The sequence below is a fragment of the Cherax quadricarinatus genome, chromosome 7 (genome assembly GCF_038502225.1).
Source record: "Cherax quadricarinatus isolate ZL_2023a chromosome 7, ASM3850222v1, whole genome shotgun sequence".
Lineage (NCBI taxonomy): Eukaryota > Metazoa > Arthropoda > Malacostraca > Decapoda > Parastacidae > Cherax > Cherax quadricarinatus.
In genome coordinates this window covers 47,403,713-47,417,562 of record NC_091298.1, presented here as the reverse complement: position 1 = coordinate 47,417,562, position 13,850 = coordinate 47,403,713, and the positions used below count along the sequence as shown (strand labels likewise).

The following is a 13,850-nucleotide window of genomic DNA, read 5'->3' as shown; positions in this document are numbered from 1 at the left end:
TGTAAGTAAATTTACTTACGTTTATACATGGCTACAATCATGAACAAATTTATAGAGCAATGAGCCATTCACACGTCCACAATGAGGGAAGGTGTGTAGCAAAGCAGTAACCTGGCAGCGCTGACTCCGCTAAATGTCCTCCATCTGCAAGCCTACGCTCACTGCACCAGTCTGCGCCACCTGCAGTCTACACTACCGAGAAATGCAGACCAGAATCTGCACACTCACAGTGAAAGGTCTAACAAAAAAGGGCTGTGAAAACTATTTATATAGTATCATTATTATAATAAAAAAGAAGCGCTAAGCCAATCATTATTACTTAAAACTAGCGTTAAACTCGTATGGGTCATAGGGCACTACGTTGAAAGGGGTGCATACGGTTAATGTATACGGTAAAGAGTTCGAGTGGAGGGTTAGTGTGAGTAGGAAATGCGAGACTTTTAAGTGGTCAAGCAGAGAACCTGCAGCTCTGAGAATTCGTTCCTCAGAACATTAAGATTTAGATTTTGCCACCGAAGTGGCTAGTTTATTGTGCACCCCATATCCATCCTGTGGACGGTAGCGCAAGAGCATATGGATACACAAAAGGCCCAGGAACTAGGCCCCAAAGGGTTAACATGAATACATATGGATTTATATCTACATATCTACAGTTCACTTATCTGTTACAAGCAAATTTAGGAAATTTGCTTAGTATATCTGGTATCTTATTTTCATTAATAAGATATCTTGACATGTCACATAGGTTATTATACTGTCTGTCTCTGTATTCTTCAATCCAGGGACCCAGCAAAAGACTACAACCTTCTTAACTACTGACCCAACCCTTGTGGGTGACCTACTTCTACTGGGGAATCCCACCTGTTACTGACAATAACTTCGTCTGCTTCACCAAGTATCTTTGGCAGGTTAAATCATCACCACCAGATGTAGACCAAACGAATGTAAACTTTGCCAGATGGACTATTGTCACACACTGCGTCATTATGTACTGGAGTGCGTCACACCCTGCGTCATTATGTACTGGAGTGCGTCACATCCTGCGTCATTATGTACTGGAGTGCGTCACACCCTGCGTCATTATGTACTGGAGTGCGTCACACCCTGCGTCAATGTGCTGGAGTGCGTCACACCCTGCGTCATTATGTACTGGAGTGCGTCACACCCTGCGTCATTATGTACTGGAGTGCATCACACCCTGCGTCATTATGTACTGGAGTGCGTCACACCCTGCGTCATTATGTACTGGAGTGCGTCACACCCTGCGTCATTATGTGCTGGAGTGCATCACACCCTGCGTCATTATGTACTGGAGTGCGTCACACCCTGCGTCATTATGTACTGGAGTGCGTCACACCCTGCGTCATTATGTACTGGAGTGCATCACACCCTGCGTCAATATGTACTGGAGTGCATCACACCCTGCGTCATTATGTACTGGAGTGCATCACACCCTGCGTCATTATGTACTGGAGTGCATCACACCCTGCGTCAATATGTACTGGAGTGCATCACACCCTGCGTCATTATGTACTGGAGTGCGTCACACCCTGCGTCATTATGTACTGGAGTGCGTCACACCCTGCGTCATTATGTACTGGAGTGCGTCACACCCTGCGTCATTATGTACTGGAGTGCGTCACACCCTGCGTCAATATGTACTGGAGTGCATCACACCCTGCGTCATTATGTACTGGAGTGCATCACACCCTGCGTCATTATGTACTGGAGTGCATCACACCCTGCGTCAATATGTACTGGAGTGCATCACACCCTGCGTCATTATGTACTGGAGTACGATAAAATTAATGAATTTAGAGACAACTCACTCAGAAATATTCAAGAAATGACAAAGTATTTTATCCACAGTGGTATATTACAGAGCATTCTGGAGAAATACCCTGACTTTGCTAGTTGTAAATAATGCATTACCACGTGTGTGTGTGGGGGGGTGTACGTGCTTGTGTGTATTCATATATTTGTACGCTCGTGTGCATATGTCTGTCCGTGCGCCCTCGTGTATGTGTGTATGTGCGCGCGCGCGCGCTCGTGTGGGTGTATGACCCACTTAATATTTGTATTTATAACTCATTACAATTGTGACCAGGTGTGGACGTATCAGTGGCTCATTACTTTGTAATTTGCTCATGACTGTAACCATGTATAGGAGTGAAGCTGATTCATTACCTCTGTAACTTGCCATGATTGTGACCAGATCTACCTGGAGTTCATTACCTTTGTAACTAGTTCGGCTATCATAACTTTGGGGTCCAGTCACTGGACCCATTATGTACCTTTGTAATCTTTTGACTACCACCCACAGGATGGGTATGGGGTACATAATAAAGATATTAAACTGAACTGCTTCACCTCCCTCACCTGGCGCCAGTATTTAAGAGCCACTCTCAATACCTGTGCTTCAGATTCTTCGAGACTACGGTACTCTTCACCAACTCCAAGGCTGAGGGACTGATTACCTCGTCCTGCGGCCTATTAGGCAACGCTCTCGCCTCATACACAGTGTCCGTGGTTCGATCCCCGGCAAGGGTGGAAACATTTGACATATTTCCTTACACTTGTTGTCCCGTTCACCTAGCAAGCAAGTAGGTACCTGGGTGTTAGTCGACTGGTGTGGATCGCATCCTGGAGGACAAGATTGAGGATCACAATGGAAAGAAGACAGACAGTCCTTGATGACCCACTGACTTTCCTGGCTATCCTGGGGTGGCTAACCCTCCGGGGTTAAAAATCCTAAAATTTGATCTTGTCTTTTGTATATAGCTTTATAGTCTTCTCATTATGTCCTTGAATTTGTATTGATACAGCCACTGGAGGGCGAAACGTCTACGTCTGGTATTGTATACCATTCACGTAGGAAACCACTAGGCTCGATAGTGCGCTGTGCAAGCGAAAACTTGTGTGGATAGTTTCCTGTTATTGTTTCTTGTGTTTACCATGCACAATACTTGCTGCTGTTGTGACTGCTGATGGAAACGCAGCACCACCATTTTTTTTAGAAAAAGGCATACGACAGGGAGGCAAATGCCTTAGTGTCGAACGACTCTTGATCCAAAGAATTAAAGTTATCCTTCCCTTTCTTAGATGAAACGTGATTATATACATGATTATATACACCTGGAAAATCCTAGAGGGATTAGTACCAAACTTTCACACGAAAATCACTCCCTATGAAAGTAATAGACTCGGCAGATGATGCAACATTCCCCCAATGAAAAGCAGGGGCGCCACTAGCACGATAAGAGACAACCCAGTGTCAGGGGCCCAAGACTGTTTGACTGCCTCCCAGTGTACATAAGGGGGATTACCAATAGACCCCTGGCTGTTTTCAAGCAGGCACTGGACAGGCACCTAAAGTCAGTACCTGACCCGCCGGGGTGTTCGTTCGTTGGATTACGTGTGGCCAGCAGTAACAGCCTGGCTAATCAGGCCCTGATCCACCATGAGACCTGGTCAGAGACCGGGCCGCGGGGGTGTTGAATCCCGGAACTCTCTCCAGGTATACCCCAGCAGGACTTTCACCAGTACAACAGAATGATGGGCGGGCACATACATGCTACAGTGAATGATGGGCGGGCACATACATGCTACAGTGAATGATGGGCGGGCACATACATGCTACAGTGAATGATGGGCGGGCACATACATGCTACAGTGAATGATGGGCGGGCACATACATGCTACAGTGAATGATGGGCGGGCACATACATGCTACAGTGAATGATGGGCGGGCACATACATGCTACAGTGAATGATGGGCGGGCACATACATGCTACAGTGAATGATGGGCGGGCACATACATGCTACAGTGAATGATGGGCGGGCACATACATGCTACAGTGAATGATGGGCGGGCACATACATGCTACAGTGAATGATGGGCGGGCACATACATGCTACAGTGAATGATGGGCGGGCACATACATGCTACAGTGAATGATGGGCGGGCACATACATGCTACAGTGAATGACATGCTACAGTGAATGATGGGCGGGCACATACATGCTACAGTGAATGATGGGCGGGCACATACATGCTACAGTGAATGATGGGCGGGCACATACATGCTACAGTGAATGATGGGCGGGCACATACATGCTACAGTGAATGATGGGCGGGCACATACATGCTACAGTGAATGATGGGCGGGCACATACATGCTACAGTGAATGATGGTCGGGCACATACATGCTACAGTGAATGATGGGCGGGCACATACATGCTACAGTGAATGATGGGCGGGCACATACATGCTACAGTGAATGATGGGCGGGCACATACATGCTACAGTGAATGATGGGCGGGCACATACATGCTACAGTGAATGATGGGCGGGCACATACATGCTACAGTGAATGATGGGCGGGCACATACATGCTACAGTGAATGACTTTAAACAAGTAGTTTACTGGGTAAAGTAAACCAGGTAAACAAGGTGTCGTGTTTTCTTTAACATAATTAAACAAAACTAGAATTCCAATTTTCTTAATGATTGTATATAATTACAAGAAATTATTCACTAGAAACTTGATTATTTATACAGCATCCCCAGTATATAACGTCCATGTGGTCGCTATGTACGGTATATATACTTTATATCTAAATTCCTGAAAACATATTATTATATAACTTCACTTCCCCATAAGTAATTAATAAAAATAAGAAAAATACACCGTGACTGAGCCAAGACACAAATAACCCGCACATAGGAGAGAGAATCTTACATCTCACTAGTTAATGTTGATAAATTAGACACATGTGCAACTCTTGGGTATCTTTATTGAGGAAACGTTTCGCCACACAGTGGCTTCATCAGTCCATACGTAGGAGAAACTTGAAGAACAGGAGGAGAATGAGGTAATCAGTCCCTCAACCTTGAGTCGATGTGTTCAGTCCATCAATCTTGAATAGGATACGGCATATGAGCGGAGAAGCAGCTTATAAACCGTATGGCAGGAGAGGTGCAGCAGTCATAGGTGGTGTCACATTTGTTCAATGTGGAAGTAGGTCGTGCCCAAGAATTAGGCAAGCGAAGAATTCCTAAGTATTAAGATCCCAAGAAGTTGTAGTGTCTGACAGGTTTGTAGATGAATGGTTCAGAGAACCGACATGTTGATAAATTAGACACATGTGCAACTCTTGCACATGTGTCTAATTTATCAACATGTCGGTTCTCTGAACCATTCATCTACAAATCACTAGTTAATGTTCCAAGTCGGAGCAAAACGCCGTCGTAAGTTATGTGCCGGTTATTTGTGTATTAATATAAATATATTTCTTCTATAAGAGGCACGAAACTTTTCCCCGTCTTCTAATAACATGTTTATTCTTCCACTATAATCTAACTTGTTCATAATTATCTCGCATTTGCTTTGTTTCGTAAAGTGAAGTCCAGGATCTTTCCTTGATTCATGGTATAACTTAAATATTTGATGACAGTTGTGTTGTAGAGGTCTGAGTCAAGCTCAGACAAAGCAAATGCGATAGTAATTATGGACAAGGTAGATTATAGGGGAAAATAAACAAGTTACTAGAAGACAGAGGAACTTAAGTGGCTCTTAAATGTGTGGGCAATAAAGTGAGCGTGATGTGGTCATCCTGTGATTTATTTTATGGGTTGTACCAGGTTTGAATCATTTATATGGAAGGACAAAACCAAATGTTCCTCCATGACCGGAACATTAGCGTAAGTGTGTTGTGATCATTCTGTGGACCTAATATAATAGCACCTTGACGATAATTACATCAAGGCTAGAGTAAAACATCAGAGCCTGGGTAATTCATCAAAGCCGGGGCAAAACATCAAAGCCGGGGCAAAACATCAAAGCCGGGGTAATATAAAGACAACATAACAAGCTTGTATTTCCGCATGATGCTTAAAGGTGATTGTTTCAAAGTATGTTATACTGATAAAGGTCACCTTTGAGCTAAGTCTTGTCTAGTAAAGGTTTGCTCCTTTATAAGTAATGTCTTTGTATACTACTTGTTGCCATATTATAAAGTCAACACCAGTTAATGTTACACAAGGTTGATCTAGTAGAGAGAGGCGGTGCTCCACCTGTGGCCTCTCCCCCCTCGCCTCCCTGAGAACCCTCGAGGACGTGTTTCAGTGGTACGGCCGCGGGTCGTCACTACCTCGGCGTCAGGATCAAAACTGGTGGTGAAGGCTGGGTGTTGTGGCAAGGCACGAGTGTTCCCACACACAGAGTTACCAACCTGAGTCATGCTTGTGTTGTTCACCTGTCCCAGGCGACCGCCGCCTCCCTGTTAAACACAAATGAGAAAACAAAAACCATAGTAGCATTAACACTTCATTAAATGAAATGATTATTATTATTATTATAATCAAAAAGAAGCGCTAAGCCACAAGGACTATACAGCGCTGCAGGGCAGGAAGGAAGCGAGGGCATCAGGTGGCAAAAGGGAGATGGATGAGTAATAGGTTACGGATAACAGCGGGGTAGTGGATGGTGAAAGGGTAAAGGGCAGCAAGAGACTGAACTAGAAAGGGCTGAGGGGAGTGCGAAAAGTATCATCAGAGTTTGTGGAGTAAATCAGTCGTTGTCAAGAAGTCAATGAGAGAGTCAGGATTAAAGGAGGGTCCATCAGCAAGAAGGGAAGGTAAAGAGAGAGTAGTAGAACGAAGACGACGTTGGAGGTAAATTCTGCGTGCTCGTTGATAGAGAGGGCAGTCTAACAGAATGTGGCTAATCGATACTGGAACTTGACACTGCTCACAGAGAGGAACAGGGTGCCTCTCCATGAGATACCCATGAGTAAGACGAGTGTGACCAATGCGAAGGCGGGAGAGAGTGGTCTCCCAACCTCGGCACTGATGACAAGAAGACGGCCAGGAAGTTTGTTACCGAGCAGAGTTGACCAACGTTGTTGCCAACGGGTGCGAAGGTGGGTAGCTATTGCAGCAAAATAGTCCAGAAATGGAGCACCTCGATAGGAAATCGGTAGGTCATGTACTTCTGACCGTGCAGCAGTGTCTGCCTGTTCATTGCCCTGTACGTCGACATGACCAGGGACCCAACAAAAAACAATATCTTTATGTTTGGTAGAGATACGGCATAGCCAAAGTTGGATACGGAGAACTAGGGGATGAGATGTATCAAATTTTCGTATAGCCTGTAGAGCACTAAGGGAGTCTGAGACTACTACATATGATGACACAGGCATAGATGCGATACTAATAAGTGCTGCAAGAATGGCATACAGTTCAGCAGTAAAAATACTAGCTGAAGATAGTAAATGCCCCCGCACGACGCTGTCAGGAAACACTGCTGCGAATCCGACGCCGTCTGAAGACTTAGAGCCATCTGTGTACACAGCGGTGGCATGAGAATGGGAGTGGAAGTGATCAAGAAAAAGAGAGCGGGAAGCCACCGTAGGCAGTTGAGCTTTCGAGCAAGGGAGTGAGAAAGAACAGACCCGAACAGCTGGAACTTCCCAGGGGGGTAAGGAAAAGTGAGATGCTACATGAACATATAAAGGTGGTAACTGAAGGGAAGACAAGAGTAAATGTAGGTGAAGAGAAAAGGGACGGAGCAAACAGGGGCGGCGAACGAATAAAGAATGTCTACTAATATCGGTGACCATTCTATAAAGGGAAGGATTGTGTAGATCGTGAGAGCGTACATAGTAGCGAAGGCAATGGGCATCACGGCGATCAGACAAGGATGGAACATTCGCTTCTGTATAGAGGCTCTCAACAGGGGAAGAGTGAAAAGCACCAAGGCACAAACGTAATCCTTGGTGATGGATAGAGTTAAGGCTAGAGAGAGTAGCAGGAGAGGCCGCGGAATAAATCTGGTCACCATAATCGAGTTTCGATAAAATGAGGGCTGAATGTAGGCGAAGCAGAGTTCGACGATCAGCTCCCCAGGAAAGATGAGCAAGGGTTTTAAGAAGGTTTAGCCAGCTGCGACAAGTTGCCTTCAGAGAGGTAATGTGAGGTTTCCAGGATAACCAACAGTCAAAGAGAAGGCCTAGAAACCTGACTGTATTACGTTCGGGGATACAGGAGCCATAGAGATACAAAGGATGATTGGAGATAACAGAGCGTCTAGTGAAAGTAATTTGGTGAGTTTTGGTACTTGAAAATTTAAACCCATGCATGGTGGCCCAAGTGGAAACACGGTCGACCGCATGCTGGAGAGAAACTGCAATAAGGTGACAGTCAGCACCTGCACAAGCAATAGCGAAGTCATCAACATAGAGTGGTGACCAAATATTGGGTGGAAGAACAGAGGCCAAATCATTTATAGCAAGGAGAAAAAATGTTGTGCTTAGAACACATCCCTGAGGGACACCTTCAGCTTGGACGAAGTCCGGGGAAAGAACATTATTGACTCGAACACGGAAATGTCTGTCAGTTAAAAAGTTCTTAAGGAAGGATGGTAGATTGCCTCGGAGGCCTAAGGAATGGGCCTGGGCCAAAATATTATACCTCCAAGTTGTGTCATATGCCTTCTCAAGGTCAAAAAATATGGCAATAACTGAGTGATTATTCGCAAAGGCATTATGAACATACGTATCCAAGCGTAGTAAGGGGTCTATGGTAGAACGACCCTTACGAAAGCCATATTGACTAGCGGAGAGACTGTTGTGTGTCTCAAAATACCACATTAAACGTCGATTTACGAGACGTTCCATCACTTTGCAAACTGCACTAGTAAGAGCGATGGGGCGATAGTGGGAGGCATCATGTCCTGTAGTACCCGGTTTGCGGAAAGGGAGAACAATGGCAGATTTCCACAGCTGGGGAAGAACTCCTTGTGCCCAAATAAGATTGAAGAGGTGTAAGAGGACTACAAAGGCTGACCGATGTAAATGTTGTAACATACGAATATGAATGTCGTCAGGCCCAGCTGCCGATGATCGGCAAGCTGATTATTATTATTATTATAATCAAAAAGAAGCGCTAAGCCACAAGGACTATACAGCGCTGCAGGGCAGGAAGGAAGCGAGGGCATCAGGTGGCAAAAGGGAGATGGATGAGTAATAGGTTACGGATAACAGCGGGGTAGTGGATGGTGAAAGGGTAAAGGGCAGCAAGAGACTGAACTAGAAAGGGCTGAGGGGAGTGCGAAAAGTATCATCAGAGTTTGTGGAGTAAATCAGTCGTTGTCAAGAAGTCAATGAGAGAGTCAGGATTAAAGGAGGGTCCATCAGCAAGAAGGGAAGGTAAAGAGAGAGTAGTAGAACGAAGACGACGTTGGAGGTAAATTCTGCGTGCTCGTTGATAGAGAGGGCAGTCTAACAGAATGTGGCTAATCGATACTGGAACTTGACACTGCTCACAGAGAGGAACAGGGTGCCTCTCCATGAGATACCCATGAGTAAGACGAGTGTGGCCAATGCGAAGGCGGGAGAGAGTGGTCTCCCAACCTCGGCACTGATGACAAGAAGACGGCCAGTAACCTATGCTCGGTTTAATAGAATGAAGTTTGTTACCGAGCAGAGTTGACCAACGTTGTTGCCAACGGGTGCGAAGGTGGGTAGCTATTGCAGCAAAATAGTCCAGAAATGGAACACCTCGATAGGAAATTGGTAGGTCATGTACTGCTGACCACGCAGCAGTGTCTGCCTGTTCATTGCCCTGTACGTCGACATGACCAGGGACCCAACAAAAAACAATATCTTTATGTTTGGTAGAGATACGGCGTAGCCAAAGTTGGATACGGAGAACTAGGGGATGAGATGTATCAAATTTTCGTATAGCCTGTAGAGCACTAAGGGAGTCTGAGACTACTACAAATGATGACACAGGCATAGATGCGATACGAATAAGTGCTGCAAGAATGGCATACAGTTCAGCAGTAAAAATGCTAGCTGAAGATAGTAAATGCCCCCGTACGACGCTGTCCGGAAACACTGCTGCGAATCCGACGCCGTCTGAAGACTTAGAGCCATCTGTGTAGACAGCGGTGGCATGAGAATGGGAGTGGAAGTGATCAAGAAAGAGAGCGGGAAGCCACCGTAGGCAGTTGAGCTTTCGAGCAAGGGAGTGAGAAAGAACAGACCCGAACAGCTGGAACTTCCCAGGGGGGTAGGGAAAAGTGAGATGCTACATGAACATATAAAGGTGGTAACTGAAGGGAAGACAAGAGTGAATGTAGGCGAAGAGAAAAGGGACGGAGCAAACAGGGGCGGCGAACGAATAAAGAATGTCTACTAATATCGGTGACCATTCTATAAATGGAAGGATTGTGTAGATCGTGAGAGCGTACATAGTAACGAAGGCAATGGGCATCACGGCGATCAGACAAGGATGGAACATTTGCTTCTGTATAGAGGCTCTCAACAGGGGAAGAGCGAAAAGCACCAAGGCACAAACGTAAGCCTTGGTGATGGATAGAGTTAAGGCTAGAGAGAGTAGCAGGAGAGGCCGCGGAATAAATCTGGTCACCATAATCGAGTTTCGATAAAATGAGGGCTGAATGTAGGCGAAGCAGAGTTCGACGATCAGCTCCCCAGGAAAGATGAGCAAGGGTTTTAAGAAGGTTTAGCCGGCTGTGACAAGTTGCCTTCAGAGAGGTAATGTGAGGTTTCCAGGTTAACCGACGGTCAAAGAGAAGGCCTAGAAACCTGACTGTATCACGTTCGGGGATACGGGAGCCATAGAGATACAAAGGATGATCGGAGATAACAGAGCGTGTAGTGAAAGTAATTTGGTGAGTTTTGGTACTTGAAAATTTAAACCCATGCATGGTGGCCCAAGTGGAAACACGGTCGACCGCATGCTGGAGAGAAACTGCAATAAGGTGACAGTCAGCACCTGCACAAGCAATAGCGAAGTCATCAACATAGAGTGATGACCAAATACTGGGTGGAAGAACAGAGGCCAAATCATTTATAGCAAGGAGAAAAAGTGTTGTGCTTAGAACACATCCCTGAGGGACACCTTCAGCTTGGACGAAGTCCGGGGAAAGAACATTATTGACTCGAACACGGAAATGTCTGTCAGTTAAAAAGTTCTTAAGGAAGGATGGTAGATTGCCTCGGAGGCCTAAGGAATGGGCCTGGGCCAAAATATTATACCTCCAAGTTGTGTCATATGCCTTCTCAAGGTCAAAAAATATGGCAATAACTGAGTGATTATTCGCAAAGGCATTACGAACATACGTATCCAAGCGTAGTAAGGGGTCTATGGTAGAACGACCCTTACGAAAGCCATATTGACTAGCGGAGAGACTGTTGTGAGTCTCTAAATACCACATTAAACGTCGATTTACGAGGTGTTCCATCACTTTGCAAACTGCACTAGTAAGAGCGATGGGGCGATAGTGGGAGGCATCATGTCCTGTAGTACCCGGTTTGCGGAAAGGGAGAACAATGGCAGATTTCCACAGCTGGGGAAGAACTCCTTGTGCCCAAATAAGATTGAAGAGGTGTAAGAGGACTACAAGGGCTGACCGATGTAAATGTTGTAACATACGAATATGAATGTCATCAGGCCCAGCTGCCGATGATCGGCAAGCTGAGAGCGTTGCCTCCAGTTCTTGAAGTGTAAAAGGCACATTATACTGTTCTTCTCCGAGAGAAGAAAAGTCCAAGGGTACTAACTCTCTGGCAGACTTTGAGGAAAGAAACGAGGGGCATAGATGGAGCCCTCGGGAAATACGGACCAGATGTGTGCCAAGTTCAATGGCAACGTCGAGAGGGTTTGCTATATCAACACCAGTGACCCGTAGAACAGGAGCCGGGTCAGGAGAGTATTTACCACTCAAGTTCCTCACTTTTTTCCAGACTGCACTCATAGAAGAAGCAGAGGTGATTGTGGAAACATAGTCTCGCCAACAAGTGCGTTTAGCTTCACGGATGACACGGCGAGCGATTGCACTCTTCTGCTTAAAATCAACAAGTCTCTCAGCGGTTCTATTGTATCGGTACCTGCCCCATGCAGCACGTTTCAAACGTACTGCACGAGCACAAGCAGGAGACCACCAAGGCACGCACTTCTGAGAATGCCTGCCTGAGGTTTGGGGTATAGAATGAGAAGCTGCGGTATAAACTGACGTCGAGAAGATGTGTAGGAGCTCATCAATGGAGGATGAAGAAGGAACCTCACTAAAAGCAGTGAGGTGTGAGTAAAGATCCCAATTTGCCCGATCAAATTGCCAGCGAGGGCTACGGAAAGGTGGTGAATAGGAAGGAGAAGTAAGAATGATCGGAAAATGATCGCTGTCATGTAAGTCTGGTAGAACAGACCAGGTGAAGTCTAGTGCAGTGGAGGAAGAGCAGACTGATAGATCGATGCAAGAGAGAGTACGAGTACGAGGATCAAAATGGGTGGGAGTACCCGTATTTAAAACATGGAGGGGGTGAGAGGCGAGAAAAGCCTCCAACTGAATGCCATGTGAGTCACAATGAGACCCCCCCCCCAGAGGAAATGGTGGGCATTAAAATCACCAAGTAACAGAAGTGGTGGTGGTAAGGATGAAACAAGAAAGGCAAAGTCTGGGATAGAAAATGCTCGAGAAGGAGAGAGATATAAAGAACATATTGTAAACCACTTATTCAAGTGGATACGGGCTGCAGTGTAATGCAGCGAGGTATGGACAAATAGTTGACAGTACGGAATATCATTGCGTAGAAGAAGGGCACTTTCATTAAAGGTCCCATCTGAGAAAGGATCCGAAAAATACAATAAATTATAGCCTGAGATAGGTTGGAAAACAGCCGAGTGTAATTTTGGTTCTTGTAAGCAAGCACCAACAGGGGAAAACCTGGAAAGCAACATCTGAAGCTCACCCCGATTACCCCTGAGGCCGCGGATATTCCACTGTAAATAGGCTATGATTGGCGATGAAGAAAATATCAGGAATCTGTAGGTAAAGGCACCTACGGACTAGAGGGGTTAGAAAAGTCAACGTGTGGTGGCATTGGAAGACGTTCAAGTAGCGAAGGAATGGAGCGTTGCGAAGAATGGGGTTGTGAAGATGGAGGAGAGGGAAGAGAAGGAACAGGAAGTGAATCAGTGTCCATTGAAGGTTTAGTCTCTGCAATATATTCTGAAATGGCTTCAAGTGTTTCTGAATTCAAAGATGTATGGGAGACCATATTGGAGATAGAAGGAGGAGAGTGAGTAAAGATTGGGACAGTAATGGACTGTACCAAAGTAGAGGGGGAGGGAAGAGTGTAAGGAACTGGAGATGAAGTGTGGGGGGGGACAGAAGAGGCAGAAACCTGGGAGGTGATAGAAGAGGGAGAAACTTGGGAGGGGATGGGGGTGGAAGGCATAGTACGAGGAGGAGGGTGAATCTCCACACTTGTAATAGAGCCAGAGAGAGGGGAAGAACTAGGTACAGAGATTGGAAAGGTAAAGTGTGGAGGTGGAGGAAGGGAAGGAAGGGGCAAAGAAGATTTGAGCAATGTGGATTTTTTGGACTTCTGAGTAGAGGGGCGATTGGTATTAGGTGTCGTACGAGGTCTTGTCGATACTGGGGCTTGTGAGGAAGGACGCGAAGATGTGAGAACAGACTGAGTTGTAGTCGGGACGTCAGAGCCAAGGACAGCAAAAGGATTAGATGCCGTAGTGGCTATGGGAGGGGTAACAACAGAGGAGGCTGAAGAAGATGGGACCCCAGAAGTGGGGGGATGTTTGGAAACACGAGAATAAGAAACACGGGGTAGTCTCCCTTGGAGGCAGAGATGAGTAACTGCCATAGCATAAGGGAGACCTTCTGCCTCTTTGAGGCAACGGATTTCACGTTCATTTAAGTAGACCTGGCAACGGCGGGAGTACGAAGGGTGAGCTTCATTACAATTAAGGCAAGATGGAGGTTGACTACAAGATGTATTAGAATGGTCGTCGGCACC

At 45.9% G+C, this 13,850-nt stretch overlaps 1 protein-coding gene across 2 annotated transcripts in view; it reads right to left on the bottom strand.

Annotated features, from left to right (window-relative positions):
• Nucleotides 1–4,465: 4,465 nt before the first annotated feature.
• Nucleotides 4,466–13,850, bottom strand: part of LOC128687034 (uncharacterized) — a 197,515-nt gene continuing 188,130 nt past the window's right edge. For both annotated transcript variants that reach the window (XM_070082410.1, XM_070082411.1), the window contains one exon: nucleotides 4,466–6,284. In XM_070082410.1, the coding sequence (XP_069938511.1) occupies nucleotides 6,054–6,284 (231 nt within the window). In that variant the 3' untranslated portion in view covers nucleotides 4,466–6,053. The remainder of the gene's footprint in view (nucleotides 6,285–13,850) is intronic.